Genomic DNA, 26955 nt, shown 5'->3' on the forward strand with positions numbered 1-26955 from the left:
ATTACAAAAGTAGGTTTCAGCCACAAGTCATTGAGATTTGTTTTTGTCCTTTAGTAAAGGTGGTGAATATGACCTGTTTCTTTTTCTTTCGTTTATTTTATTTTAAAAATTTATTTATTTGAGGGGGGCTACTGAATCTCATAAGACCTAGTGATTCACAACAAAAGCTCTAATTTGTGGGGCCATTTTCTCTGTCATGAGATTTACATTTCTATGAAACAAGTATCTTGGGATTACTTGCTTTTTCCTGGACCAGAGAAGGAAATGCCTGAGCTGTTTGAAGTAAGTTGTAGGATCAGGGACAGCAAATATGGAACACCGAGTGTATGTATGTGTATGAGCTAGAGGGTAAAGCCCCTACTTTCAGCTTTTAGATTTTATTCCGACATGCAAATACACATAAAACTATAAAATATAAATGGAAGACTCCAAGACCGGTCTCTTTCTGCACTCAGGGAGTTTAAGGTAGTAGTATATGTAATAAGTCCGATGTGAGGAATGGAGATTGTTATCATGCAGTGGCCCGAGAGGCCATGGAAGTTGCTTGTAGGAGAAGCTGCAGGGGGCAAGGATGGACAGGGAGAAAGGCATTTAACACCAAGGACAGGCTGTGCAAGATCACAGAGGTAACGCTAGACTATGGGCCGGTGATAGATAGTACAGACTGTCAATAGGAGTGTTTCTGGATTAGAAACCGAGGAGGGAAGACTCACCCTGAGTGTGGGCGGCTTCGTGGATGGAAAGCAACCGAGCAGCTCCTCCCGGTTTCCTGACTATGGGCATTTGTGACCAGCTGCCCCACTTTTGCCCTCATGGCTTCTCTGCTGTGATGGACTGTACCATCAAACTGCGAGCCAAAATTAATTTTTCTTCCGTTGCCTTTGCCAGCTATTTTATAAGACGGGACATGTGGGTGAAAATGAGGATGACGGTTGTCAGATGAGAAAGGCCAGCCAGGGCCCAGCATGGTCCCAGCTAACAAGAGTGAATGGCAAAGTTCTGACAAAGGGCTGAGAAATGCGTTTCTACCCCGCTGCTTTAAAAACAATGAAGCCATTTGGTATTTTCACATATACGGCACGTGCACTGAACTCATCTGTGCGGTGGATTACTCTTCCCAATGGCGGGTGCACACTGGCCTAGTCTGATGAACAGTCCTCGAATTCTCGAAGCCCGTACCTGGTTGTTGGAGCATGCTCCAGTCATATCCTTGCATTCCTATGTAAATTGGCAGGCTATTAGGCAGAGTTGAGGCTCACCGTATTTAGATCTTGGCATTTTAGTTTATGGTTTACACAATAACCACACACAATGTGAAAGTACTTGATGCTGCGAAACCATACTCTGCCCGTAATATGGAAAATTTGTGTCATGTTATCCAAGGAGAAACCCCTAGCCACTATACAAGTATTCACTTGCAGAAGAAACAAGCCGGTAGAACAAGCTAAGGCTTCAATCCAGCGCCTCTCTTGAAGGTATCCCGGGGACTTCTGCAGTCCTTCGGGTCCTGCCGGTGAGCGGGCTCCTTTCCAATGTTTCTGGGCGGAGGCGCAAGGAGTGCAGTTTCCAGGTCTCAGAGGAGAAGAACCTCCGCCCTCCTACCAGGCTGTGCCAAGCTTCTGCCCTCATCGCTTTCAGGGTAGGCTGGGGCAGCTCCGAGGAGCCATCAGGGCCAGGGTAGGGTACCCTTTCGCGTCGCCGTCCAGCACCTGCCCGGCGTCCGGGGTCTGCGGGAGCAGCCGCTTGTCCGTGCACATGCGCAGTAGCGCTGCCGGGAGCCCTGCCTCCTCCTCCTCCGCCGCCGCCGCCGCCGGTGCCGCCGCCTCCCGGTTCCGCAGTCACTTCCTGCAGCTGTTTCCCGGTGGCTCGGCTCCGACCGACTTTTGACAATCAGCCTCCAGCAGCGGAGCGGCCGGTCGGCGGCGGCGAGCGCAGAAAGTGGTCTTGGAGCGGGCAGCGGCGCGCGGGGTGGCGGGGCGGCTGCGGCCTGACGGTTCCGGTGAGTGCGGTCCTCGAGTCCGCTCGGTTGCGTCCGTGTGCGCGTGTCAGCCTCGCCCGCGGCGTCCAGCGGGCCACCGATCCCGATCCCGCAGCCATTCGCACAGCCGCCTCGGCGACTCGGTGCTCCCGGCCGGCATCCTCGCGGGACCCGAATGCGTGTGAGCTTGCCCAGCCCGGGAATGGCACACGCGGGGGCGATGCTGCAGGGGCGCAGTTTTGAGTCCTAGATGCTGAGCCTGGGTCGCCAAGGCCTCCTCCCCTTCTAAGCTTTCTTCTGTGATGTAAAACAGCCTGCCAGGGCTGTTTTTCTGCCTGCCACGTTTTGGTGACCTCTGAGTAAGGTTTTCTCTTGTCTTGTCTTCTCCGGAATACCCAGGGGTAGCCTTCCCTACTTTACCCGGACGCCAGGAACCTGTTCCTGGATTCTCTTCTTTGCCCCTGGTCTGTTTCTGCTCAGGGGAGGCTGTTGTTTGCAGTACAGCCGGTGAGGAGTAGGCCCCAGCCCAACCGTGGAAACGTGTGCTGTGGTCATTCATTTCCCTCAGACCGGTACATGGTGGAGCTGTGATTTTCTTTAGTGTCTCTGAGCTCCCTTCCAAATTAGGACATCAAGCGCTGTGCATCCTTCGTGTCTGCCATCGCACACGTCCAATCGGATGGATTTTGAGATCTGAGAAGTATTTTTATAACAGCTTCTAAATTAGTCTCTTAAATTAATGCAGCAGTTTGAACGGATCCGAGCATGTTTTTGAGTCTCTGTATTTCAGCTTGAGTATTCACTGAAGCTTTGGTTTTATTTATTTTTAGAGTTATTTATTTATTTATTTATTTATTTTTACCCAAATGTAATACCTGTTGTGATTGTCACCTATAGACTTTTGGGGGAGGGCTTTTTTTTTTTTTAGCCTTATGTTGATTATTAAATCTAACAGTATTTTTGAGGTCTCTATTCTTTCTTTGAACATTATGAACATAAAATGTAATAATAGGTAAACCTGCACTGTAAACACCACCCTGGCTGGCCAGTGTTTTGCTTTGGAATAAGGCCTTTTTGTGCCTCTGCTGGGAGGAGGGCCTTGCTTCTGCAGGACTGCTGCATGATCCTGGGGGCACGCATGCTGGGGTTTCATCAGGTGGGAGTAAGCATGTGAGAAACAAGCCCAGGCATGTCTTGGGAGCAGGCTGATTCGGTTCTCTATGTATATTGTTGATTTTCTATATCCAGATGTTTTGATATCCTGCCCTGTCCTTTCTCTGTGATCTAGCAGAGAATCTGGATGACAAGTTAGGGTCACAATGACATGGTCCGTTATATCTAAGTAGTTAATCTATTTAAACGGATGATTTCATTACCCTGCCTCCAGTAGCCCTAATCATCTTTGCTCTTTGAATGTCTTAGTTGGGAGAAGTAATATTGTTTCAGAGAAACTTATTGTTTAAATGTATCAAATCTGTATCACTTTTCTTTGTGTTTCCAGAGATACGGGTAGTTGATCATTATCCTTTTCTAGCTATTATGATTAATGAAAAGTGTTGCTAAATATTAAGACTAACCACTCTTAACTGAATGACTTCCCAGTCAGTGGCTCCTCTCCACTGTGTGTCTACAAATGTGTTTTTTTTCCCTCTTAAAGTTTCCTTGAGTCATTTTAGTAAGTCTGTTAGTGTCCTAGCCTACACATCTTAAGACAGGGAAGCTCAGTAGCCGAAGACACCGCATTCTGTTGACCAAAAAAAAAAGAGCTTAAGCAATACTCCTAACAGGATGGATGTTAGACTTCGTTGTTGTTGTTGGTTTTGTTTTTGTTTTTTTTTTTTTTCGAGGCATATTCTCTCTACATAGCCCTGGCTGTCCTAGAACTCACTGTGTAGACCAGGCTAGCTTCGAAGCCAGAGTTCAGCCTGCCTCTGCCTCCCAAGTGCTAGGATTAAAGGTGTGTGTCACTACCATCTGACTGGAAGTATAGACTTTGAAATAAGATTTTAATTTGGATAATTAGAATCTGAGAAATTTGAATGGTATTTACTGTGGGGTGTTTTTTTAGTAGTCAGAACTAAAAGATGCTATCTGATCGGGGAGCAGAAGGAATCAGGGATAAAGATATAGAGGGAGTGGAACATAGTGGATCTATTCTGAGGAAAACAGAATAGAGAGAGTCTTGGTTTCTTTTTTGTTGGTATGATAAAATATCCTGGCAAAAGCAACTTAAGGGAGAAAGGGTTTGTCTTAGAGTTCAAGGTACCCCTATCATGGTGGGGCAGCCTAGGCAACATGAGCCTGAAGCAACTGGTCACATCAGGTCCACAATCAGAAGAGAGCAGTGCTGGTGTTCAGTTCTGTCTCCTTTTGATGCAGTCCAGGACCCACACAGGGGTGCTAGCCACATTTAGGGTGGGTCTTCCCACCTCAACCTACTTAAGAAAATCCCTCATAGGCATGCTGACACCCAACCTAACCTGCATCACTCCTCATTGAGACTCCTTTTCTAGGTACTTCTAGATCCTGTCAAGTCGACAACTGATAACCACTGTAGGTAGGGCTTAGGGTAGTGTGGTCCATTAATTGGTTGAATATTTTTCAATCTGGATGCTTTATTGAATAGGTAGTTTACCTCCTAATAGAGATTACATTTTGATTTTGCAAGGGCTATAGTCTAAGACTGGATGACATAGAGTCATCACACTAAGTCAATGCCCTGAGTAGGGTTGAGGGGGCCGAGAGGAGGCTGGCCTGGGTATGGAGTATGCTTGGCACCAAATAGCTGGTTGTGCGTGGTGGAGGAGGTGGGTGTGGTGTTGTCAGATTATCCTTTCATTACTAGATTCTGTGAAACTTTTGATTTCTAAATATTGATAACTAACTCAACTTAAAAACAAAAGCAAAACAAAACTCTGTCTTCCAAACAGCACATCTGTGCCATCTCAGGCCCATAGGCTGTTGCTGTCTTCTCTGCCTTCCAGAACCTCTGGCTCAGTTACTTAGCTACTGTTGCTTGCTTGGAAATATCAATTGATTTACATCTGTTACATTTTAATGCTCTGTTTCTAGATTTCACCCACCTTTCAACAAGTGGTAGAAATGCTTAAATACCTGACTAGTGGCTGGGTGTGGCTGTGCAGCACTGTGATTTTAGCAGCTAGTAGGTTGAGGCAGGAAGATAAAGAGGTAAAGTGGGTAATTCATGTGTTGTCAAACATATTTTTCATGTTATAAGTCTCACAGGTCCTATGCTTATTATTTATTTAGCAATTCTACAGAATTTAAAGTATAAGAAAATAGTTTATATTTTTGGACATTTCAAAAAAAAAAGAGTTCGACGGGCGGTGGTGGCGCACGCCTTTAATCCCGGTACTCGGGAGGCAGAGGCAGGCGGATTTCTGAGTTCGAGGCCAGCCTGGTATACAAAGTGAGTTCCAGGACAGCCAGTGTTACAAAGAGAAACCAACAAACAAACAAACAAAAAACAACAACAACAAAAAGGAGTTAACGCCTTTTTCAGCAACATAGCAGATTTGAGGCCATCCTGGCTATGTGAGACCGTGTCTTTAAAAACAAACAAACAAACAAACAAACACCTGTTGGGCAGTGGTGCCGAATGCCTTTAATCCCAGCACTTGGGAGGCAGAGGCAGGCAGATTTCTGAGTCCGAGGCCAGCCTGGTCTACAGAGTGAGTTCCAGGATAGCCAGGGCTACACAGAGAAACCCTGACTTGAAAAACCAAAAACCAAACCAAACCAAAATGAAACAAACAAACAAAAAACCGAGAGAAAAGGTTGCTGGTGGGTAAAATACTGCTTTGCCTCTTAGGTACACACATGTGTGTAAAGGTGGGAAGAGCTGTGGCGTATGAGCATGTGCATTCACACACACACACTCCCAAGCACACACAAACACAATAAAAATAAACAAACAAAATACCTAAAAGGAAAAAAATAAAGAAAAGAGGAAAGGAAATTCTTAGAGGTGATAATCTTCTACTCGTTGACATCCTTTGGGTGGGAGAGTTTCTTACCTGGTAGCTTTCCCCTTGTTTGCTTGCTTGTTTGTTGTCTGGGTTATGAATATTGCCATTAAGAGTGTTTCGGCACTCCAGAGGAAGGGGTCTGGATGACCTTAGATGTCCAGTTCCAGCCATGTGACTTTTTAGCTTAATCGCTCATGGATGCAGTGCTGCTAATTGATGCCCATGGCCAGAGGGATGACGTTTGGAACTGAGCCAAGCAAAATAAAGGCAAATCTCGAAGCTGTTCTCAGGGCAAGGCCTTATGTTAGTGGGGATAACCAGGCAGGGGACGTCTGCTGGGCTACGAGTAAGGACAGAAGCCCCCAAGGAGGGTTTGGAGAGAAAAGTGGCTTTGGTGTCATTTCCCTGTTGCTGAGCTCTCATTTTAATTTTCTTCCCTGGCTGCTTTAGGTTTGAAGACTCCATCCCTTGTCACCCACGGGATTATGCTTGTGGCTTTCCTGCCCGATGATTCTTTTGCAGCAGGTCTGGCTTCCTTTACCTAATCGGCCTTCAACCTCTCCTCCTATGTCAGTGGCTGCCAGGTCCACAAGGACCTTGCAGCTCCCGCCACAGAAGGCTTTTGGGCAGGAAGCATCCTTGCCTCTGGCGGGGGAAGAGGATTTAGCTAAGAGAGGGGAGCCAGACTCTGCCCTGGAGGAGCTGTGTAAGCCCCTCTTCTGCAAACTCTGCAATGTCACCTTGAACTCCGCTCAGCAAGCCCAGGCACACTATCAGGTAAGAGATGGAAAGGACAGCAGGTGTCAGCAGGGTGAGCATTTTGGGTGCCGGTTGGTTGGATGGTGTCAGCGGGGTGAGCATTTTGGGCACCATCTGGCCACAAGTTATGGCCAGTTGTGGCTGGAAAACTCAGGCGAGCTAGAGAATGAGTACCATGTTTCACACAGTGGGATCTACTTGTACTTCTGAGGAGAATGTGTAATGTGCTACATTAATTCAGTGTAAAATTGTTCTAAAGTTTGTACAGCTTGTGTCAGTTCAATGCTACCTACCACATGAGTCTTACACTTTATTTTATTTAAGACTTTTCCTATGTGCCCTATTATAGCTGAGGCAAATACAGGTGACGTTTTATAAAGAGAATAATATGATATTGAATTACTGAGTCCTACCTTCATCATAAACATACCCTAGTTTCTTTTAGTATTTGGAGTGAACTGATAAACTGAATACTAAGATTTAAAGCCTTTTATCTCTATATAGAACAGATCATGGAAAAGATTGTTGGAAAGGATATTATTGCCTAAGAATAAATGGGGAACTAGGAAAGGGTCTGTTTTTAAATTTTTATCTTATTTTTAGCTATGGGTTTTTGTGTGTACACATGTGTGTGTGCACGTGGGCAGACACAGAAGCCAGAAGAGAATGCTGGATCCTGTCTTAGTTAGGGTTTCCATTGCTGTGGAGAGACACCAGGACCGAGGAAACTCTTATAAAGGACAACATGTAATTGGCCTACAGTTTCAGAGGTGTAGACCATTATTGTAATTGCGGGAAGCATGGCAGCATCCAGAAAAACATGGTGCTGGAGGAGATGAGAATTCTATTCCAAATTCTTGGTCTAAAGGCAGCCAGGAGGAGACTGTGTCACAGTGGCCAGACTTGAGCATATAGGAGGCCTCAAAGCCCCGCCTCCACAGTGACACACTTCCTATAACAAGGCCATAGCTCCTAATAGTGCCACTTCCCATGGGCCAAGCATATTCAAACCATGATGGAAGTATGTGATCTGTTTTTTAAATTTTGATTTTATAAAAGGTATTACAATTAAGAAATTGCATGAATCTCAGAAGAGATTTGAACTTGGGACTTATGACATTGCTGAGACTGTTATAGACTCTGGGACTTTTGAAGTTGGACTAATTATATTTTGTATTATAGCTAGGTATGGCCCCCATAGACTCACATGTTTGAATAAGCCTATGGGGGCCAGGGAGTAGAATGTGGCAGTTTGAGTAAGCTGTTAGTTATAAAGCATTTCTTCTTGCCTGAAACTATACTTTTCTGTTATAACCTTTACTAGTTTCAGATTGACCTGACTGAGGTGACAGAAAAGAAGGAAAAGACAGATAACATTTAGGAAAGTGGGGACCTGGTAGGTAGGGATCTCTGCTGGAAATGCATTAGAATGCAGTGGCTAGGGAGCTCTGCACTGTAGCAGGAGCCGGAGGAGAAGGAGGCAGGTTAGCTACCTTTGGGAGGGGGACTCCACAGGGGAGCAGTTTTAGGCTGCGGGCATCATTTCTTGGTTCTTTCTGTACACCCTGTTAAGAGTAGTGCTCAAGTTCGGGGGACTAGGAAGGCCATGCCATTCCCATGAGTCCCTGGGCTCTGGGTCCCTGATGCAGCCCCATGCTCATGTTAGAAATACACATTCACTCAGGACCTTGCCAGCTCCTCACACTTTTCTCCTTTTTAAAGTTTTTGTTTACTTAGTTTTGTCTTTGATCCTAAAGATGGATGATTGAATGGTTTGTCCTGCATTAGAAGTATTTCCCTGGGAAGGAAGGTCTGTGGCTCTGCCTTGTTCAGGTTTGTTTGTACCTGTCAGCAGGGTGGAGTTCATTGCAGCAGCGCTAAGCACAGCCTTGGTTCATCAAGGTTTCCGTGGGATTTCTCCCCTGAGTGCTACCCCCCCATGACATAGGCCAGATACTGGCTCCTTTCTTCCTGTTCCGGTGGCATCTGTTACGGTGCCATCTTAGACATGAATGTAGCTTGCTTTTGTATTTATTATTCTTTGTGCAAGACTCACTTCGCAAAAATCAAGGATGAGTTGGATAGCTAAGATCTTTAGCTCTTTGAAGTCCTCTTCGATCATTCTTGGGCAAAAGCCTGCTTTTTTGCCTTTTGCATAGTTACTACTTTTAGGGAAAATCGGGTAATGTGTTATGTTTTTTTTTTTTTTTTTGGTTTTTCGAGACAGGGTTTCTCTGTGTAGCCCTGGCTGTCCTGGAACTCACTTTGTAGACCAGGCTGGCCTCGAACTCAGAAATCCGCCTGCCTCTGCCTCCCGAGTGCTGGGATTAAAGGCGTGTGCCACCACGCCCAGCGTGTGTTTTTATTTTATTTATTTTTTAAAATTTTTTTTTCTTTTTTGAGACAGGGTTTCTTTGTGTAGCCCTGGCTGTTCTGAAACTTTCTCTGTAGACCAGGCTGGCCTTGTGTTAAGAGAGATCCTCCTGCCTTTGTTTCCATCACCTCGCAGGAGCAATGCCTGATTTTAATGTGTTTGTGTGGGTTATATTGTACCCTGGGTTGCTTTTCCCCAGTACAGTTTTGTGACTCATATTGATATTGTGTCTACATATTGATAGAAACTTTGGGATCTGGACAGACAATTAGTTTGATGGGAAAATCATTGGATTTAGGCTTAAACTACTAATGAAGTCAACCTTTTAAAAAATTGTATATTTTTATGTGTTTGCTCTAAACTTTTTAGTTAACAAGATTTGTAAATCTGTAAATTATTCCTGTTTCCTTCATGACGCAGTGGGTAAATAAAACAGAAACAGAAATAAAAAAGTGAGAAAAATTCCCCAGTAACAAAAATTTTAAATGGGAAAATTGGGGGGAGAAGGACGGTTGGTTGTAGAACAGAAGTCAAATAGCTAAACATAAGTATAAAAAATGGAGGAGATGAGAGTCAGCTGGGTACGAAGGATGCAAACCCCTGGCCAGCACTGGGGGGTGGAGGGCAGGGGAGTGGGAGGCCGTGGCAAACTCCTGCTGCTGATGGAGGTTGAGGCCAGCCTGGGCTACGTGAGATCCTGTATACACCCCGCCCCACAAAAGAAAGCAGAGCCTAATTAAAAACCAATCTAGGATCGGATGTGACAGTGCATGCTTCTAACTTAGCTTAGAAGCAAAGGTTTGAATAAGGCCAGTGATACTGGTCATCATTGAGGTGCATTTCTCTCCCCCCACCCCCAACCTTCTTTCTGCCTTTAAAGCAAGGCAGAGGAGTTTGTGTGTCTTTGTTGGAGTAGTGGAAGTGGAAGAGAACAGACCTAAGAAGTGAACTTTGGATTGTGTGTGCATGGTGTATGCATTTGTACACATTCCTGTGTACAGGTGCACGTGTGTGTGACTACATTTGGAGGATAGAGGTCAGTGTTGGATGTCTTCTTCAACCATTCTTTACCATACTTTCTTTTTTTTTTAAATTGGATATTTTATGTATTTACATTTCAAATGTTATCCCCTTTCCTGGTTTCCCTTCTGGAACCCCCTTCTCCCATTCTCCCTTCCCCTGCTTCTCTTCCACCCACTCACTCCTACCTCCCTGCCCTGGCATTCGCCTATACTGGGGAATTGAGCCTTCACAGGACCAAGGGCCTCCTATTGATGCCAGACAATGCCGTCCTCTGCTACATATGCGACTGGAGCCATGGGTTCCCCCCATGTGTACTTTTTGGTTGGTGGCTTAGTCTCTGGGAGCTCTGGGGGGTCTGGTTGGTTGCTTTACTGACGGAACCATCTCTCCAGCGTCTGAGATTTGGATCTCTATAAGAGACATCGTCAGCATGAGAGTGTATGGAAGAGTAATCAGAGCATGATCATGTGGAACCAAGAAGAACAGGTGACCCATCATGGAAGAAAACTGTAGCAATGTTAGCCCAGAGCCAGGAATGGTGACCGCTGGGATTTTAGTACTTGGGAGGTAGAGGCAGTAGAGTGTACCATTCAAGGCATTCTCGCTACATTGTATTCAGGAACTTCTGAACATCCTGGGGTACTTGAGACCCTGTTCACATCAATCAGAAAAATGACAGACTGAAAGATGCCTGAGTGGGTAGGCCTAACTGAGTGCTAATAAAAGAAAGCTATTAGGGCCAGGGTGACACAGGGAGCCAGGACTTGCTAGCACTAGGGACATACCCCGGCAGTGAGTGCAGACTGGTAAAGCCAATGGTTTGTGAGGAAAGGAGGCTACAGATGTAAAGCTTTGTTGCAAGATGAAAAACCTGCTTTGCAATTGTTATTTCAGGGTGAGATCATGGACAAACATCTCAGTTATCTCCGTCACGTGCTTGGAAGTGGACAGGCCCCATGTGGATCACAGTTCACCCTCTGTATTACCTGACCCTCTTTAGTGAGCTCCTGTTGTTGACTGCGGAGTTTCATATTGCTCAGTGTCGTAAGCAGCCATTGTTAACTGGAGTCTGACTGTATCACGTTCCAGTACTCAGGATACAGTAGAGTCTGCTCCTTAACCACTCCCCTCAGCCTCACCTCCGTTTCTTCTGACTTCTTGATGTTCCACACTGGGGTCTGTCTTCCTCAGCCATGGGTGGCCATCGCAGATGGTTTATGCCCTATGCTTTTTAGCCCAGTCATTTAGCTGTGAAGCAGCCTCAGCCGAGTCATTTAGGTTTTAATGAGTCTACCTAATTTTTCAGATTTAAAACTATGGCTTTGGTTATAACTTAAATTCAAAATCTTGGAACAGAAATAAGTCTTCATTTTATTAAAATTTATCTCCATACTTAGATTATGTAGTGCGAGCCTGGCATGAAGGAGTATGATAGAATCTCATCAGCATAAACAACCAGAGGAAGAGTGGCTTTGAAAGGAAAGTAACAGGAAATTTGTTTACATTTATGTATGTCTATGGGGTCGAACTCAGGTTATCAGACTTGTTGGCAAGTGCTTGTATCTGCTGAGCTCTCTTGCAGGCCACATTGTTTTTTCAAAGCAAACTATATGAATAAAGTTTACTAGGTGCCCACCTTGAAAATTAGAAATTTATCTGCTAATTTGAGTATTCATGTGAAAAAGAACTAGTTACACAAAGCACTTTTCTAAAGTTCATGATAAACATAGATTGTGCTTGGTATCCAGATGTGTGTCACATGTTGGTGAGAGAAACCAAGCTGTTCTAGACCTATGATGCTAAACGCAGTGGTCTCCAGTCCTACTAAACATACTAACATGCTAAGCAGAGTGTGGGCTGGGGAGGTGGTGCCTTGGGTAAAGTACTGTGCTAGCTCAGAGCTCCTATCCCACAGAAAAGTTGGGTGTCATTCTCAGATATAATCCCAGCTAGCCCTTGGGGGTCAAAAGAGGGGCTGTGGAGGATTCAGAGACAGGAGGATGCCAAGGCCTGCCAGTCCAGCCAAAAGAGTAACTTCCAGGTTCAGTAAGAGGTTGATGTTTGGCCTGCTTCTTCCTCCCAGCCCCATGCTCCCAAAAATAAGACTCAGACTCAAAATACATTTACAAATACCTTGGCTATGTAGTTAGTCTCTTCTCTGACTAGACCACAACTTAGATAACTCAATTATTTTAACCTATATTCTGCCACATGGCTGGTTTCCCATGCTCAGGTACCATGCATCTGTCGCCACACATCTTCCCGGGAGGATCTTCCCATGCCTGGCTCTATCCCAGAATCCTTTCTACCTCCTGGATGTCCCACCTTCCATTTCCTGCCTAAGCCATAGACCATAGGCTTTTTAATTGATACATGATGCATCCATACAATGCACAAGATATTCTCTCTACAGCAAGAGACAGTATCTCAAAAAATATGGTAGAGAACAGTAGAGGAAGATTCTCTGTGTCGGCTGGCTTCTGCATGCTCAGGAATGCACACACACACTGTGATTGCATCTTCCTATATAAATTAAACAGCAGTGACTTTCCTTTTATGCTTAGTCCTTTCTCTTAGCGTTTTCTCTTCCCTCTGCTATTTTCAGAGTTGTGCCTGGAATAATTAGACCATAAAAGGTCTTCATTTCCCATTCTTTCTCAGCCTGCTGAACTTTGTTATCCATTACAGTGTTCCACTTATTTAGACACAGTTTAATATCACCCGTCCAGGTTTGCATGGATGTCAGTATTTCTAATCTCATCTTATTTTTTTATTAAAATTTAATTTTATTATGGTATGTGTATTTGTGCTCTGGTACACTATAGCTGGCTTCAGACACACCAGAAGAGGGTGTCAGGTCTCATTATGGGTGGTTGTGAGCCACCATGTGGTTGCTGGGATTTGAACTCAGGACCTTCGGAAGAGCAATCAGTGTTCTTACTCGCTGAGTCATCTCACCAGCCCTAAAGGTTCATTTTAAAGAGGCTTTGTTATAGTAAGATTCTCTCTTCTCAGATATGTCTAGGATGTGTCAAGTTGACAAAACCCAACCTGTACAAATACACAAAACCACATCATCTTGTTGCATTAGAAAGCTATACTAAGTGAAGGAATGCAGCCATCTCACTGTGATAGCTGCTGTGATAGTGCCTAGGACCTTGTGTGAGGACATTTCATCTCCAAAGATGCTACCCAACATCTAGACACCAGCTTATCTGTTTTCTAGAGCAGTCTGGGATTAGACCTAGTGCCCTATGCTGGACAAGTACTTTACTACTGAGCTACATCCCCAGCCTTTTAAACCTTTGATTTTTGAGACAAGGTTCACCAAGTTGCCCACCTGGTCTTGACCTCACAGGTGTTCTGCCTCAGCCTCCCTAGCAGCTGAATTATAAGACTACCATAGGTCCTACTTCCTAATTCAACCAATAGAGGTCTTAGAGCATGATTCTCAGGTATAAATGTAATTTTTATTAAACCACAAGTCTGTGAGCTTGGTCCATTTACCCGAGGAGGAACCCTTGCTGGTTCTCTCATTCTGTTGGCTGTAAGCACATCCAAGCCTTGCTTTGACCCTGGCATGGGACAGCACCTCACCTTATCCAGTCACTAGCTGGGTCTTGGCAGCCTTCTGCCTCTCCAGCTGAGTCCACCTGCTTCTCATCGCCCCCTTCAGACAGATATCCTTGCTCTGGACCAGTTGGACTACCCATCCTCTACTCTGGGTTTTACCAATTGTCTCCGTTGTTTAATATTCAGATTATAGAAAAATAAAAACAAAACCAAAACACCCAAAAGCAAACACAAACAAAACAAAGTCACAGGCTCAGGCGTCTTCTGAATATATTAAAACACCAACACTAATCTTCTCTTTACTTTTTTCTTTAAAGAAAAATTATTCTTCAAAAATGTCATACATCTACCTTGTACCTTGATCACATTGACCCCAAATTTCTCCTTCAGCTCCCATATGGCCCTTTCTCAACATGTTCCTTACCCACCTTCATGTCTTCTTTTTTCTTTCTCACCATTGTGTTTGTTTATTTATTTTGAGGCAGGGTCCCACTTTGTAGTTCTGGCTTTCTTGGAACTCATTATGTAGACCAGGCTGGCTTCAAACTCACAGAGGTTCTCCTTCCTCTGCCTTTCAAGTGATGACATTGAAGGTGTACACCACCACAACCTGCTCATTATTTTAAAGACATACTATTTCCTTTATTCTTTGAGAATTTCCCAACTGTATACAGTGTATTTTGATCATATTTACCTCCCATTTTCTCTTCCAGCTTCCCCCCCTCTTTTTTTTCTATGAGCCACTACTCTCATTAAAAAATGGGTCTGATTCTATGTATGAGTATGGGCCATCCATTGCATCCACTGGCACTTGACACCTTTGAGGAAAAGTGAGTTCCCCTCCCCCAGAAGTTATCAGCCGCCAGTAGCTCCTCAGCTAGAGGTGGAACCTCTGAGGCCCAGCACCTCCCATTCTGTGCTGTCAAGTCCTTTCTGTCCCCCCTTTTCCACCATGTTCTCTGGTCCTCTTGGGGTCACCATTGACCTGGTAGGCCAAATCTAGCTGTGTCTCTCTTGCCATCTTGGTGACATTTGATACTGGTAGCATTTTCCCTCTTAAACAACTTAAGAAAGTATCTTGTCACTCCAAGTAATGTCTGTGGAACAGAGAACTCATGGTGATACAGCAGATGCTTGCTGGCATTCCCATGCGCTGTGTCTTTTCTTCTCCAGTCTTCTTTCTGGCTCTCAGCTTGGATTTGCTATGGTTTTACAGTTCCACACTCTATTGCTTCCAGTTGTTGAAGATTGCCATCGGGCTTTCGGGTCCTCAGGAGGAGAGAAACAGTGTCCAGCGCAACAGTTGTTTCCTTCTGTGTACACCGGGGTTGTGATCCCAGGTTCTTGGGTTGTTCACACAGAGAACATTACAGTTGCTCAGAATCAAGTCTTCTTTATTGTGATCCATACGTGGATTGTAAACTTGAAATTGTGCTGCTTTTTCTTGACTTTCTACTGGGTTTCCGAGAACAGGAGGAAGACTCATATGCCCTAAAGAAACCCATTACCATCTTTCCTCCCCATATTACCTCTTCAGTCTGTCTCTTTGTTATTCATAATCGTTATGAATAATGCATTCATAATGCATTGCATGCATGAAGCCCACTGACTCCTGTGTTAGTTTTTCACATTGGACCAGGACTCCTTGTGTAGCCTTTTCTTCCTGGAATTTCAGTTGCTTTTCTCGTCCTTTCTCTCTCTCTTTTTTTAAAATTTATGTTTTATTAGATATTTTCTTTATATACATTTCAAATGCTATCCTGAAAGTTCCCTATACCCTCCCTCTGCCCTGCTCCCCTACATACCTACTCCCGCTTCTTGGCCCTGGCATTCCCCTGTATTGGGGCATATAAAGTTTGCAATACCAAGGGGCCTCTCTTCCCAGTGATGGCCAACTAGGCTATCTTCTGCTACATAAGCAGCTGGAGATACCAGATCTGGGGGTACTGGTTAGTTCATATTGTTGTTCCACCTATAGGGTTGCAGACCCCTTTAGCTCGTTGGGTGCTTTCTCTATCTTCTCTTACATCATTTTTATTATAGCACCACCCTCCTCCACAGACTTCTACCCACATACATCATCACATGAAATGCCCCTTTGTACCTTAGGTCTCTCTTTCTTACCCCATTTCCCCCTGTATGACCTCTGGCTCGTTTTACATTTGCAACTTTGTACTTCTGTTCACTATTCCTTGGGTGACTATTTTCTAAACATTGTTATCTTTTTCCTTGTCCTCCCTCCAACCCCCTTTGATGTTTCCTCAGAATGTAGCTTGGTCACAGGACCCCAAGGAAGAGAGAACAAATGTAATTGTGTATTCTAACTGCTGGTTACTTTGTGTTGTCTCAACACAAGCCAGACTCATTTGGGAAAGGGGGCTCAATTGAGAAAATACCTGTGAGCAAGCTGTGGAACGGAGAACTCATAGGAGGAGGGCATTTTCTCGATTGATTGATGTTCAGGGACTCAGCCCACTGTGTACAGTGCCACCACTAGGCAGCTGGTCTTGGATGGTATAAGAAAGCGGGCTGAGCCAGCACACAACATCCCTCCGCAGCTCAGCTACACACACAGCATCCCTCCACAGCTTGGCTGCTCTTCTGCTAGCTTCTGTAGTCATGGACTATAAGCTGTGAGTTGAAGTAAACGCTCCCTTCTTTAGTCGGTTTTGCTCTTGGTGTTTTATCACAGTAGTAGGAACCCTACCTAAGACACCAGCAAACCTCACTTTTAAATAATATGAAGAAGTAACAGGAAGTAAACATTTCTTGTCCCTTACATTTCAAGAATGTGTCTGCATTGTGCTGTACTAGAAGCGTAGCTCTAGGTAGTATTTACTGTTCCCCATTGTCTAGACTCACCTAATGTGGAAGAGAAACCTTCCTCTGGGCTTTTTTTTCTCTTTGTAGGCAACCTGCTTTAATTGTCTCTCCCTCTATTTCCTTCCCTGTAAGGTTTTAGGCTCCTCGTTTATTCTTTGAGTCTGAAATTTCATACTGATGGATGTGTCTGGCTCTGGGTCTTTAAAATTTGTTCTGGTCAGCACATAGTAGAAAACTTTCTGTTTTCATCCATTATCTAAGCTCTGGAGACGGTTAAATTTTTTTTTTTAAATAATATCCTCTGTGCCTCCCCCACTCCCATATCTGGAAACCTTACAATCCCTATCCCTTGACTAATTTCCTTTTTGCTCCTGCACAGTTTATTGAAATATAGTGATGTAATGATAGACATGATTTTGGATCTTTGACTGGTACTTTTACATAGTAATTTCGTCTTATCCCCGGGACTGCCTGTCATTTTGTGACCTTCCTCCGGAGGTTGCCTGACACTCTGGAGGGTACCACTCCTGTAGGTGTTGTGCTTTCCCACCCATGCATTCACAAGTTGAACCGAGCACGTGTGCACATGGCTGTAACGTGTGTGTTCTGAGGGTGGCCACAGCCCAGCATGGACTTTCTATCCTTCACAGTTCATGGATAAATCTGTCCTCAGCATAGACACGAGTCACCTCTGTATTATTTTCCCTTTCTTTATTAAGCTGGGAACTTTTACCTTTTTACTTCAAGGGAGTGCTTACCATTTTCTCTGGGTCATGTATGAATGCCAGCATTGTAGCACTTACACCATGGCACCATCTTTACAGAAAATGGTGGTTCCTGGCACACAGGTGTTGTCATACAACAGCATCCATCTCCTGGTGGTGACTAATGACTGAGGTGGTAGCAGGTTGAGCATGGGTATACCAGAAGAAAGGATGGGTCATATCCAGGCAGATGAATTACAAGTGTTTTTAAAATGTGTGAATCATGAATCTTTTTTTTTCTTTTCTTGCCTTGTTTGTTTTTAAGGCAGGGTTTCCCTGTAACAACCCTATCTGTCCTGGAACTTGATTATAATAAGTCCTGGCTGGCCTTGAACTCTCAGAGATCCACCTACTTCTGCCTCTGCCTCCTGAGTGCCTGGATTAAAGGCATGCACCACATGCCTGGCCAAAATGTGTGAATCTTTATTTCTGGAGTTTTCTGTGTTATACAGTGTGACTCCAGAAGTGAAACCAAGGGGTGAGAGTGGCTTCTGCCCTACCTGTCCCAAAGGAGCGAGAGTAGGTTCTGCACTGCCTGTCCTGAGGGGCGAGAGTGGCCTCCACATTGCTCATTCCAAGGGGTGAGGGGAGGGTGGGCTTCTGTCTCCTCCCTTCTAATTATTAGTTCACTTAGATTTAATTTTAGAAGTAGCTTTGATTTGAAATACTATTGGATTTCATTTAACTATTTATTTTTGTTTTTTGAGACACAGTCTCAGTCCTTATATAGCCTTAGTTATCCTAGAACTCACTCTATAGAGCATCCTGGCCTTCTGCCTTAGAGATCAGTCTGCCTCTGCCTCCTGAGTGCTGAGATTAAAAGTGTGTGTCACCACTTTTTTCCTTCTTTTTTAATTCCATAGCTGTTCTCTAAGCAGCAGGATTCTTGATTTCTTACTCCTTTCAGAGCATCCATTTAAAATGGGAAGTCAAGTAAGAATGTGAAGTCATGAACCTGAGTATTTACTTGGTAGTCTTATGCTTGCCTGGTATGCAGTATTAGAAATACAACCTGTTTTTGCCTTTGAGAACAGTGATTTTTGACACATATCAACACGTATCAGGTAGTCCAAACAGTTCCTTGTGCCTGATGTTGCTTTGGCCACTGAGAATGGTCCCTGGGTGAAGTGGGGTGGCATGGTGTCACGAATTCTGCAAGTGGATGACTGTTTCCTGTTATGGCACTTTCTTTCTTCTTCTTTTTCTTTTTCTTTATTATTATATGTAAGTACACTGTCACTGTCTTCAGATGCATCAGAAGAGGGTGTCAGATCTCATTACGGATGGTTGTGAGCCACCATGTGGTTGCTGGGATTTGAACTCAGGACCTTCGGAAGAGCTGTCGGTGCTCTTAACCACTGAGCCATCTCTCCAAACCTATGGCACTTTCTTAAGGGTTTGAAAAACTTTACTACTGCTTCTTGTCTTAGACTTACAGACTTGAGCTTCATCCAGTTTCCCAAGTATGGATGGACTACGTAGAAGTACAATTATCAGCACTCAGACCCAGATCCTGAGCTGCGTGTTTGGCATGTAGACAAGACTTGGGAGGTGGTGGGAGGATGGTAGGATGGTCAGGTGTTCCACTTGCCTTCGTCGTGAATTCTAAGCCAGCCTGAGCTGCCTAGATTCTGCTTTAAAAAAACGGATGTAACAATAAACCCACCCCAAGCACACCAAAGCACCGGATGGAAACTGTGCACTCTCTATCCTTTGGAAACTGTTGTCATTTCACCACTGTCTACCCAGAGCCCCTTTTGCCTCTGGTGACTAGTCCAAAACTAAAATCTACATGCAATTTTAATGTTTTCTTTAACTTAGGCAGGCCATTCCTCCACCACCTTCTCTTCCTCCTCTTCTGCATCTTTGTCTTCTTTAATGGTCTTACCGGTTTTTGAAGAATGGTTTTGTTGAGTGTTGCAGATTTTGCCTGGCTTAATTGAGTTTGGGCAAGAGTACCACAGACACGATGTTGTGTCCTTTGAGCTGAATGAGTCAAGTGCTTCCATGGCACTAATTATCTCTCAGTTAAGGTGGTGCCTACAAGGATCTCCTTGGAAAAGATGCCGTTTCCCTGTTGAGTAAGGATCATATGGACAGATATTTTGAGACCACATTGTGTTTTTATTTCTCATCGCACTTTTGCTTAGTTAGTGATGTTTCTCATCCGCAGTGACTATTAATTACAGTGGGGCTTGCCAAAGAGCGTGGGAAGGGGTGGTTCTGGGCACGGGACCAGGGCTTCGCTCATGCGAGGCATGTGTTCAGTCGCTGAGCTGTGCCCCTCACCCCTTCTCAGTTCTTAATTTTGAGATAGTCCTGTGTTTATTACTGCTCTTGGTGGCGTCGTGAACCTGGGACAGTGGGACCTGAGGATGAGGTGGACTGCAGTCCCATGCAGTAGCCAACTTTATTCAGAGTATCAGACAGTTTATGCTCTGAGTGTTAAGAGTCACCGGAGTAAAGTGTACAAGCACAGGGACAAGCCCAGTGTGGTGAAGCGTGGTTTTCGGCTGAGGCATACGAATAACAACAGCTGAAGTAAACCCACTCCTGTCTGGTACATGGTACAAGACCCTGGGAGGGTCTTGGAAGCACATTGTAAGAATAGTGGTGTGTTTCAAAGACACCAAGGTCACAAGACTGTGGCTTTTTTTTTTTTTTTTTTTGAGTTTTCTCACAAGCATTCAGAATTCTCACAGCACTCCATTCATATACTGTATTCTTATAGTATGTTCTGAGACTTTGTCACCCAGGCAGGCCTTGAACTTGTGTGACCCTCCTTCCCCAGCCTCTCAGCTAGCTGGAACTACAGGTGTGTACCACCATGTCTTTGTTTGCTTATTTGGTATAGACCCTCACTATATAGCCTTGGCTGGCTTGGAACTCACTCTGGAGACTAGGCTGGCCTTGAACTCATAGAGATCCACCTGACTCTTACCTCTTCAGTGCTGGGTGGGATAAAAGGTATATACAATCACAACCATCTGCCACACATTTATTCATTGTCTATAAGAAGCCAGGTAAAGTGAACTAGAGTTGCAGCACAGATAGAGAAGTCCAAGGCTGGGCCGTGGGCACCATAGAGCTTAAGGTCTGACAGAAGAAGAGAGGTGGGAGGAGATAAGAGGGAGCCACGGAAGGCAGAACATGCTGAGAAGGACTGAGGGAGGGTTCATGGTGTTGTATTGCTTAGAGTTCGCGTAAGATCATAGAGGGGACCAGAAGCTTGACTCTCTGGTAATCCCATGGAAATGGTATGGCTGGAACATTTGGATGGCAGGGGATGGAACTTAGCTGTCTTTAGGCCATCTGTTGCTCCTTAGTTCACTCCTAGGAGTTAGCTGATAGTGTTGGTATGAAGGCTTAACTTTTACAACATGGTTTAAAAGCAATGAACTGTTTTACCCACATTCAGAGTAATTTTATTTTGGAGTGTACGGAGGCTGAAAGAAGGCATCGATCTAGGATTGCAATTACAGGTGCCTATGAGCTGCCTAATGTGGGTGCTGGGAACTGAACCCAAGTCCTCTATAGCAGTGGGAAGCTCTTTTAATTTCTGGGTCATCTCTGCAGTCCCGTCAGAATGCTTCTGATTCTTCCCACCAGTTTGCATTTATTTATTAGCTTAAGGAATATACTTCTGTGATTTATAACTTAAAACTTGGTGAGAAAGGCCACTCTGACTTGGGAGAAGTTCATAGTGTTGCCACAAGCCACCAAGATGTGTGATAAGGGCTTCTCTGAAGGTCTAAAGTCATGGCTCTGCTAATGTTCCCTTCTGAAGGTGTGTGCCCACTCCCACAGCAGTTCCTCCGCTGTGAGGCATGGGCGATATCAGCAGCTTGTTACAGGATTTGTGAGCAGTGAGTGAACTGAGGCTCGTGCACATTGACCTCGGTATGAAGTGCCCCTGTGTAAGGGCTGCTTTTGTAAAAGTGATTGGATTAGCTGTCTCATTACTCGATTCAGAAGCCAGTTAGATCAGAGCATCTCAAGATGCCCACTGAAGCAGTGGTGTGAATGGTGCTAAGCTTTAGGCAGGACACAGCACTGGGAGGTGTGAGCCTTCTCTAGAAACTTAGAGGAAATTAATATCTTTTGGCTGCATTCTGTGACCTTCTCCAGATAAATACAGTGGTTCTCTTAGAACCAAACGGTAGATTTCTTACTGTCAGTTTGACACAACCTCTCAGGAAGAGGGAACCTCATTTGAATGATCTCTTCAATCGAGTTGGTCTTGGCCATGTGTATGAGAGGTTGTCTTGATTAATAGTTGATGTCAGAGGGTCTGGGCCACAACAGGCATCACCATCTTTACCTAGGGTGGGTCTGGGCTGTTGAAGAAAGCCAGCTGAGAGTGAGCCAGTGGGTGAGCTGGGAAGCAGTGCTCATCCACCGCCTCTACTTGAGTTCTGTCTGGCCCTGCATAAGTTTGTGCTCCGACTTAGTGACCTGGAAGTGTAAGCTAAACTAAACCTTTCCCCCTACCAAGTTGCTTTTGGTCATGCCGTTGACAACAGCAACAGGACACAGAGCAAGCATGGACTCTTGTTCTTTCAGATGGAGCCAGAACTGCCCAGTGGTCTGTTGTCCTTTGTGCTGCTGGGTGGGTGCGTCGACGATCACCATGTGACAAAGTGTCCTCTTTGTGATTGCCTGCTTTGTGTTTACCTCTAGGGTAAAAACCATGGCAAGAAACTACGAAATTATTACGCAGCTAACAGCTGTCCTCCTCCAGCCAGGGTGAGCAGCGTGGTGGCAGAGCCTGTAGCCACACCCCTCGTTCCTGTCCCTCCGCAGGTGAGGCAGTGCAGAGGCTGTCACATACACGTGGTCATGAGTATGGTGGCCTGGCTGGGCCACGCCCTGAAAGCTTCTTGGTCCTCCTAACTACTGTAGCTGTGTCTGCCAAAAGTTTTGAGCCTTGGGATCTCTCATTGGACTTGGCAGTGATGTGTGGGATGATGGAACAGTATTGTTAGGTCCATTGTTCTGTGCCTTCAGATTTAGGTTAAATGGCTATGTAATGTCTACATTTTGCTCTGAAAAACAACAACAACAACAACAACAAAACATTTAAGGACTGGAGAAATGGCTCAGTGGTTAAGCTCAATTACTGCTCTTGTGAGACCTGGGTTTTGTTCCAAGCACCCACAAGGTGGCTCACAATCATCTGTAACTCCAGTTCTAGGGGAGTTAGTTCTTCTGATTTCTGAGGGTCCCAGGTCCACATGTTGTGCATACATACATGTAGACAAAAAAATTCACATGTATAATGTAAAATAAATCAAAAAAATTCTATTAAAATATTATTTATCTTGATTGCTTTGATACTGTCTTAAATCCCACACACTAGATTTAATAGATTTTATAATTGGCTTCATCCTAGTCTTGGATCCTGGCCTCATTTAGTATTTGCTATTACTTGGAAGTGTTGGCCTTATTATTCAAAGCTTTGTCCATGGACTGGCAGCATGAGCCTTATGGGGGGCTTTATTAGAAGCCTGGGAAAGCTAAGTAACTTTCTATGGGTTGCATCTTTAAAAATGTTGCAAAGCAAAATTTTGTTTCATGTATGCCTGATGTTCCCAACCACCAAGATATAACGTTACCTTCTGGAGTGTTTTCCTCCTTCAATTAGGTACCCTGCTGAGTCTCCTCAATTTATGGGAGAAAGAGATACATTAGAAGTGGCAGCAGAAGTCTTCAGCCGAGTGGTTTTTACATTACGAGTTTCTTAGGGATGCTGTAGAGAGTCAGGTGGCCGTCCCTTTCCTCTTGGGACAATAGCACAGACTATTTTGTTTAGCACAAACTCTGAAATATGAAGATACCATGCTGTCTCTGGAGAATCTTCTCTTCTAGGTCAGAAAATGCTAGTCCCTCCCCCCCCCCTGCCCAATTGTTCTAGATAAGGTATGGTTTCCACAAATCTTAACCTTTCTTCTACCCAGAGTTTACTTTGTAGCTTTTGCTAGTCCAGTGCAGTTTAGTATCTTGTGATTGTTTTCCTGGTTTAGTGAGGTGTTGTCCCTGGTTATGTATACACGGGTGGTTTGGAGAGGTTGTGGGACTGGAACTTTCAAAACTTTGTGGCTTTGAGGCTAGGTAGGTTGCTCAGTACACAGTAGGTGCTCATTGTTTATTGGTGGATTTTGAGTAGCCTTCCCTGGCAAGAAGATTTTAGCCTTACCTATTGACTTGTTTCCTACCCTAAATGTCCACACTTTAAACCCATTTTCTCAATGGATACTAGTTAGTGCTTTGGTTCATAGGAAATTGTAATCCAAAATGGGACAAAGGGTCTCCCAGTCTCTCTTTCCGGGGATTTACTTTCTAATAAGATTCAGTGTCTGTGGCCATGCCCTAGGCTATGGTTAGGTCTCAAGGCTCTGAGGGATCTTGGAGGAGAGGAAGGTGTAACTGCTCTTCTGTGTCTTTGCTGGCAGGTGGGCTCCTGCAAGCCAGGGGGCAGGGTGATCCTGGCTACAGAGAATGACTACTGTAAGCTGTGCGATGCCTCCTTCAGCTCCCCTGCCGTGGCACAGGCGCACTACCAGGGGAAGAACCATGCCAAGAGACTCCGTCTGGCCGAAGCTCAGAGTCACTCATTCTCGTAGGTATTGCCATTGCCTCTGAGGACAGACTGTTATGTGAGAGAGACTGTGGCAGAGGAGAAGCTGAAAGGGAGCCTTGTTCGACTGGCTCACTCATTTCAAATTCCTTTCACCAGGGACTCCGCAGAGGCAGGGCAACGGCGGACTCGGAAAGAAGGGAGTGAATTTAAGATGGTGGCCACCAGGAGGAATATGTATCCAGTCCAGAGCAATTCAGGTAGCCTGTGTGTCCTGGGTGTACAAAGCATACACGCGTCTGGCGTCTGCAAAAGATAGCAGTAGGTGGGCCCCGGGAATTAGGTAGTGGGTGTTTTCCTAAGTTGCTCTTCTGGCTGATCAGGCTGCTGTTTATTTCTGGTATTCTTTATTTCCTACTAAGTATACTATTTTGGTTTTAGTGTTTTAGAGTCTCTTATAAGTCCTTTTTAAAAAAATAGTTATCCGATGAAATATGTAAAGCTCATTAGAAAATGGGCCTCTTAGGGGTTGGGAAGATGGTGCAGGCATACACGCGTGAAGACCTGAGTTTGATTCCAATCTCAAGTGGAAAAAGCCAGGCACGGCAATTCACACCGCTTATCTCAGGTGGAGATGGAAGGTCCCTGGAGCTCACTGGCCTAACAGCCTAGCTGAATCAGCAAGCCTCAGACTCTGAGAGTCTCAAAATATAAGTAGAGAGTTATTAAGGAAGAAACTGGACACGTTCAAGCACGCATGCTCACTCATGCTTCCTGATTTTTAAGTCACACCATGTTCAGTGTGGTCTTTATACAGGTAATGAGTGAGAGTTATCTAGGGAATTCTTGTGATGTGTGCATTCAGCAGAGAGCCGTGTGTTTATGGAAGTGTTCTCTGCTTATTCTACTCCTGGCTACCACAGCCTCCAATGCTATGTGTGCCCGAAGGGGCTGTTTTTATGAGCAGGAAAGCAAAAACAGAGTTCACCGAATAACAAGAGACAGCTAAATAACAAAATACAGAAAGTCAGTAAAACCTTTTGTATGACGAATATTATCTCAATGTATTATTAGTTATGATCAAAGTTAACCAAAGGACAAAGATGGTCAGGCTGGATTTAAAAAGCCAGATGAGATGAAGGAACATCCCCCTAGCTGTGTTAATGTCAAGGAAAATACATTTTAGGACGGGAATGGCACAGATTAGGCTCTCTGAGTAATCCAAATACAGAGACTGGGCTGGAGCCATGGGCTTTATTCTGTCCCTCACACTGGCTTCAAATTTGTCACAATCCTTTGCCTTAGGCTCCCAGGTGCTGAGTTATAGGCACAAGCCACCATGCTTGGCTACAGTCTTTAAACATTTATTTTTAAGAGTCATGAGCATTTAGAACTTGAGTACAGGCTTAGATCTGTAGTCAATGCCCTGGCACTTGTTGGAAAATCATTTTATGTGTGTAGGTTGAACTTCTATGTACATGTAATTAAAAAAAAAAATCCATTCACCTCTCCTTCATTTAAACTCTTCAGTTAAGAGTCTGATTTTGAATTTAGAATTATCGATTACAGTGAAGACTGGTGGAGTGTTTTTTTCTAAATGGACATTCTGAGGATCTGTGTGTGTGTGTGTGTTGAGCGTGTAAAGGCTAGAGGTTTAATTTTGGGGTAGCTTTCTCTATTGCTCTCCACCTTATATTTCAAGACAGTGTCGCTCACGGAACCTACAGCTCACGCATTGACTAGGCTAGCTGGCTACTCTGTCCCCAGGACCCTCCTGTCTCTGCCTTCTGCACTGTGGTTTCAAGCCCAAGCCGCAATGCTTTTTTGTGGGTGCCGGAGAAGCCCCGCCTTCTACCTTGACTACCTCACTTCTGTCTCTTGTGTCAGCAGGCCCTTATTTCAATGCTCGCTCCCGGCAGAGGATCCCGCGAGATCTCGCCATGTGCGTGACTCCAAGTGGCCAGTTTTACTGCTCGATGTGTAACGTTGGGGCTGGCGAAGAGCTGGAGTTCCGGCAGCATCTAGAGAGCAAGCAGCACAAAAGCAAGGTGTCCGAGCAGCGGTACAGGAGCGAGATGGAGAACCTGGGTTACGTTCAGTGATGGCCATCCTCACAGAGAAGCCTGTCCTGCCTGTTTGCCTTCTGTCGACCTGCCTTGCTTTGTGGTCCTCCATGCGTACATTCCTCATTTCTCTGCTTAGTGCGAGTAACCTGCAGCGGTGCCAGAGCCAGAGTCGGGGTCGGGGAGGGAGGTGCGTTTCTTAGGTCACCAGGATGCTCTTTTGGGCCAACTGTGTCGAACAACTCACAGCGAGCTTCCTGCCCCATCAGGTGTAACTTCTTATCTTGGCCAAGTTCTGGTTAAGCAGCAGTAGCCTGACTATTTAGAGCTACGATTATTTAAAAATGGCATCTACTTTTGCGGTTTTAGGTTTACGCACATTAGAGGAATTGACTTGAGTTCTTACTTCCAATTATAGAGAAAACAGGTAAACAGAGATTCCCGTTTCCTGATGCTCCTGGGAACCATTACCACCACAGTGTGGTGTCACAAGATGTGCTGTTAGGGTGTGAGCCTGGGTCTCCCAGCAGCTCCTGGTTCCCTGTGGCATATTCCCCCCCCCCGCCCCCCTCCGTAATTAACACATAGGTTTCCTTGAATTCATATACGTCCAGAATACTGTGTTCTTCTGAACATGTGACTTCATCTCCAGTTGTGAACCGCACACATGTAATTCTCGTCCGTCACTTTCCCTGCTTAGATCAGCTTCTCTGCTCGCTCACCCCATCCTCATGGCTGTGCTGGCAGTTTTGGAGACCCAGATATGACTGTCTAATGAGTTGAAGATGGATATTCTTTTAGAAAATATATTTTCAGATGATTTGAGGATGTGTTTGAGATTTCAATTTGGAATTCTATTTTCACTGATGATTATGTGACCTCATGAGATAGTCATTTTGTGGCTTTTGACGATTGTATCCTGACACTGCCCTGACAGGTAATGGGCATGCCTGGAAAATACCCCTGTCCGTCCGTCCGTCTGTCCTTTCTTTTTCTTTCTTTCTTTCTTTCTTTCTTTCTTTCTTTCTTTCT

General features: G+C 44.8%; 1 protein-coding gene across 4 annotated transcripts; it reads left to right on the forward strand.

The window, feature by feature from the left end:
* Positions 1–1673: 1673 nt before the first annotated feature.
* Positions 1674–26955, forward strand: Zmat3 (zinc finger matrin-type 3). 4 transcript variants are annotated; one of them, XM_029475525.2, is made up of 6 exons: positions 1674–2159; positions 6418–6744; positions 21964–22086; positions 23736–23902; positions 24020–24120; positions 25748–26955. In XM_029475525.2, exons 2-6 carry the CDS (start codon positions 6475–6477, stop codon positions 25960–25962), a joined length of 876 nt encoding a protein of 291 aa, XP_029331385.1. In that variant the 5' UTR covers positions 1674–2159; positions 6418–6474; the 3' UTR covers positions 25963–26955. The 4 variants fall into 4 exon arrangements, with proteins under 4 accessions (XP_029331385.1, XP_029331384.1, XP_029331387.1 ...); XM_029475524.2 differs by having other exon boundaries at positions 1677–1999; positions 25748–26953; XM_029475527.2 differs by having other exon boundaries at positions 1679–1999; positions 25751–26951.

Source organism: Mus caroli, unplaced genomic scaffold (genome assembly GCF_978045245.1).
Source record: "Mus caroli unplaced genomic scaffold, Mus_caroli_1 scaffold_3, whole genome shotgun sequence".
Taxonomy (NCBI): Eukaryota; Metazoa; Chordata; class Mammalia; order Rodentia; family Muridae; genus Mus; species Mus caroli.

Excerpts from the sequence above, each read along its gene's own strand:
- Zmat3 (XM_029475525.2), top strand. The coding sequence starts at position 6,475 with ATGATTCTTTTGCAGCAGGTCTGGCTTCCTTTACCTAATCGGCCTTCA. Across the intron at positions 6,745-21,963 it reads AAGCCCAGGCACACTATCAG|GGTAAAAACCATGGCAAGAA; the intron begins GTAAGAGATGGA and ends GTTTACCTCTAG. Across the intron at positions 23,903-24,019 it reads GCTCAGAGTCACTCATTCTC|GGACTCCGCAGAGGCAGGGC; the intron begins GTAGGTATTGCC and ends TCCTTTCACCAG.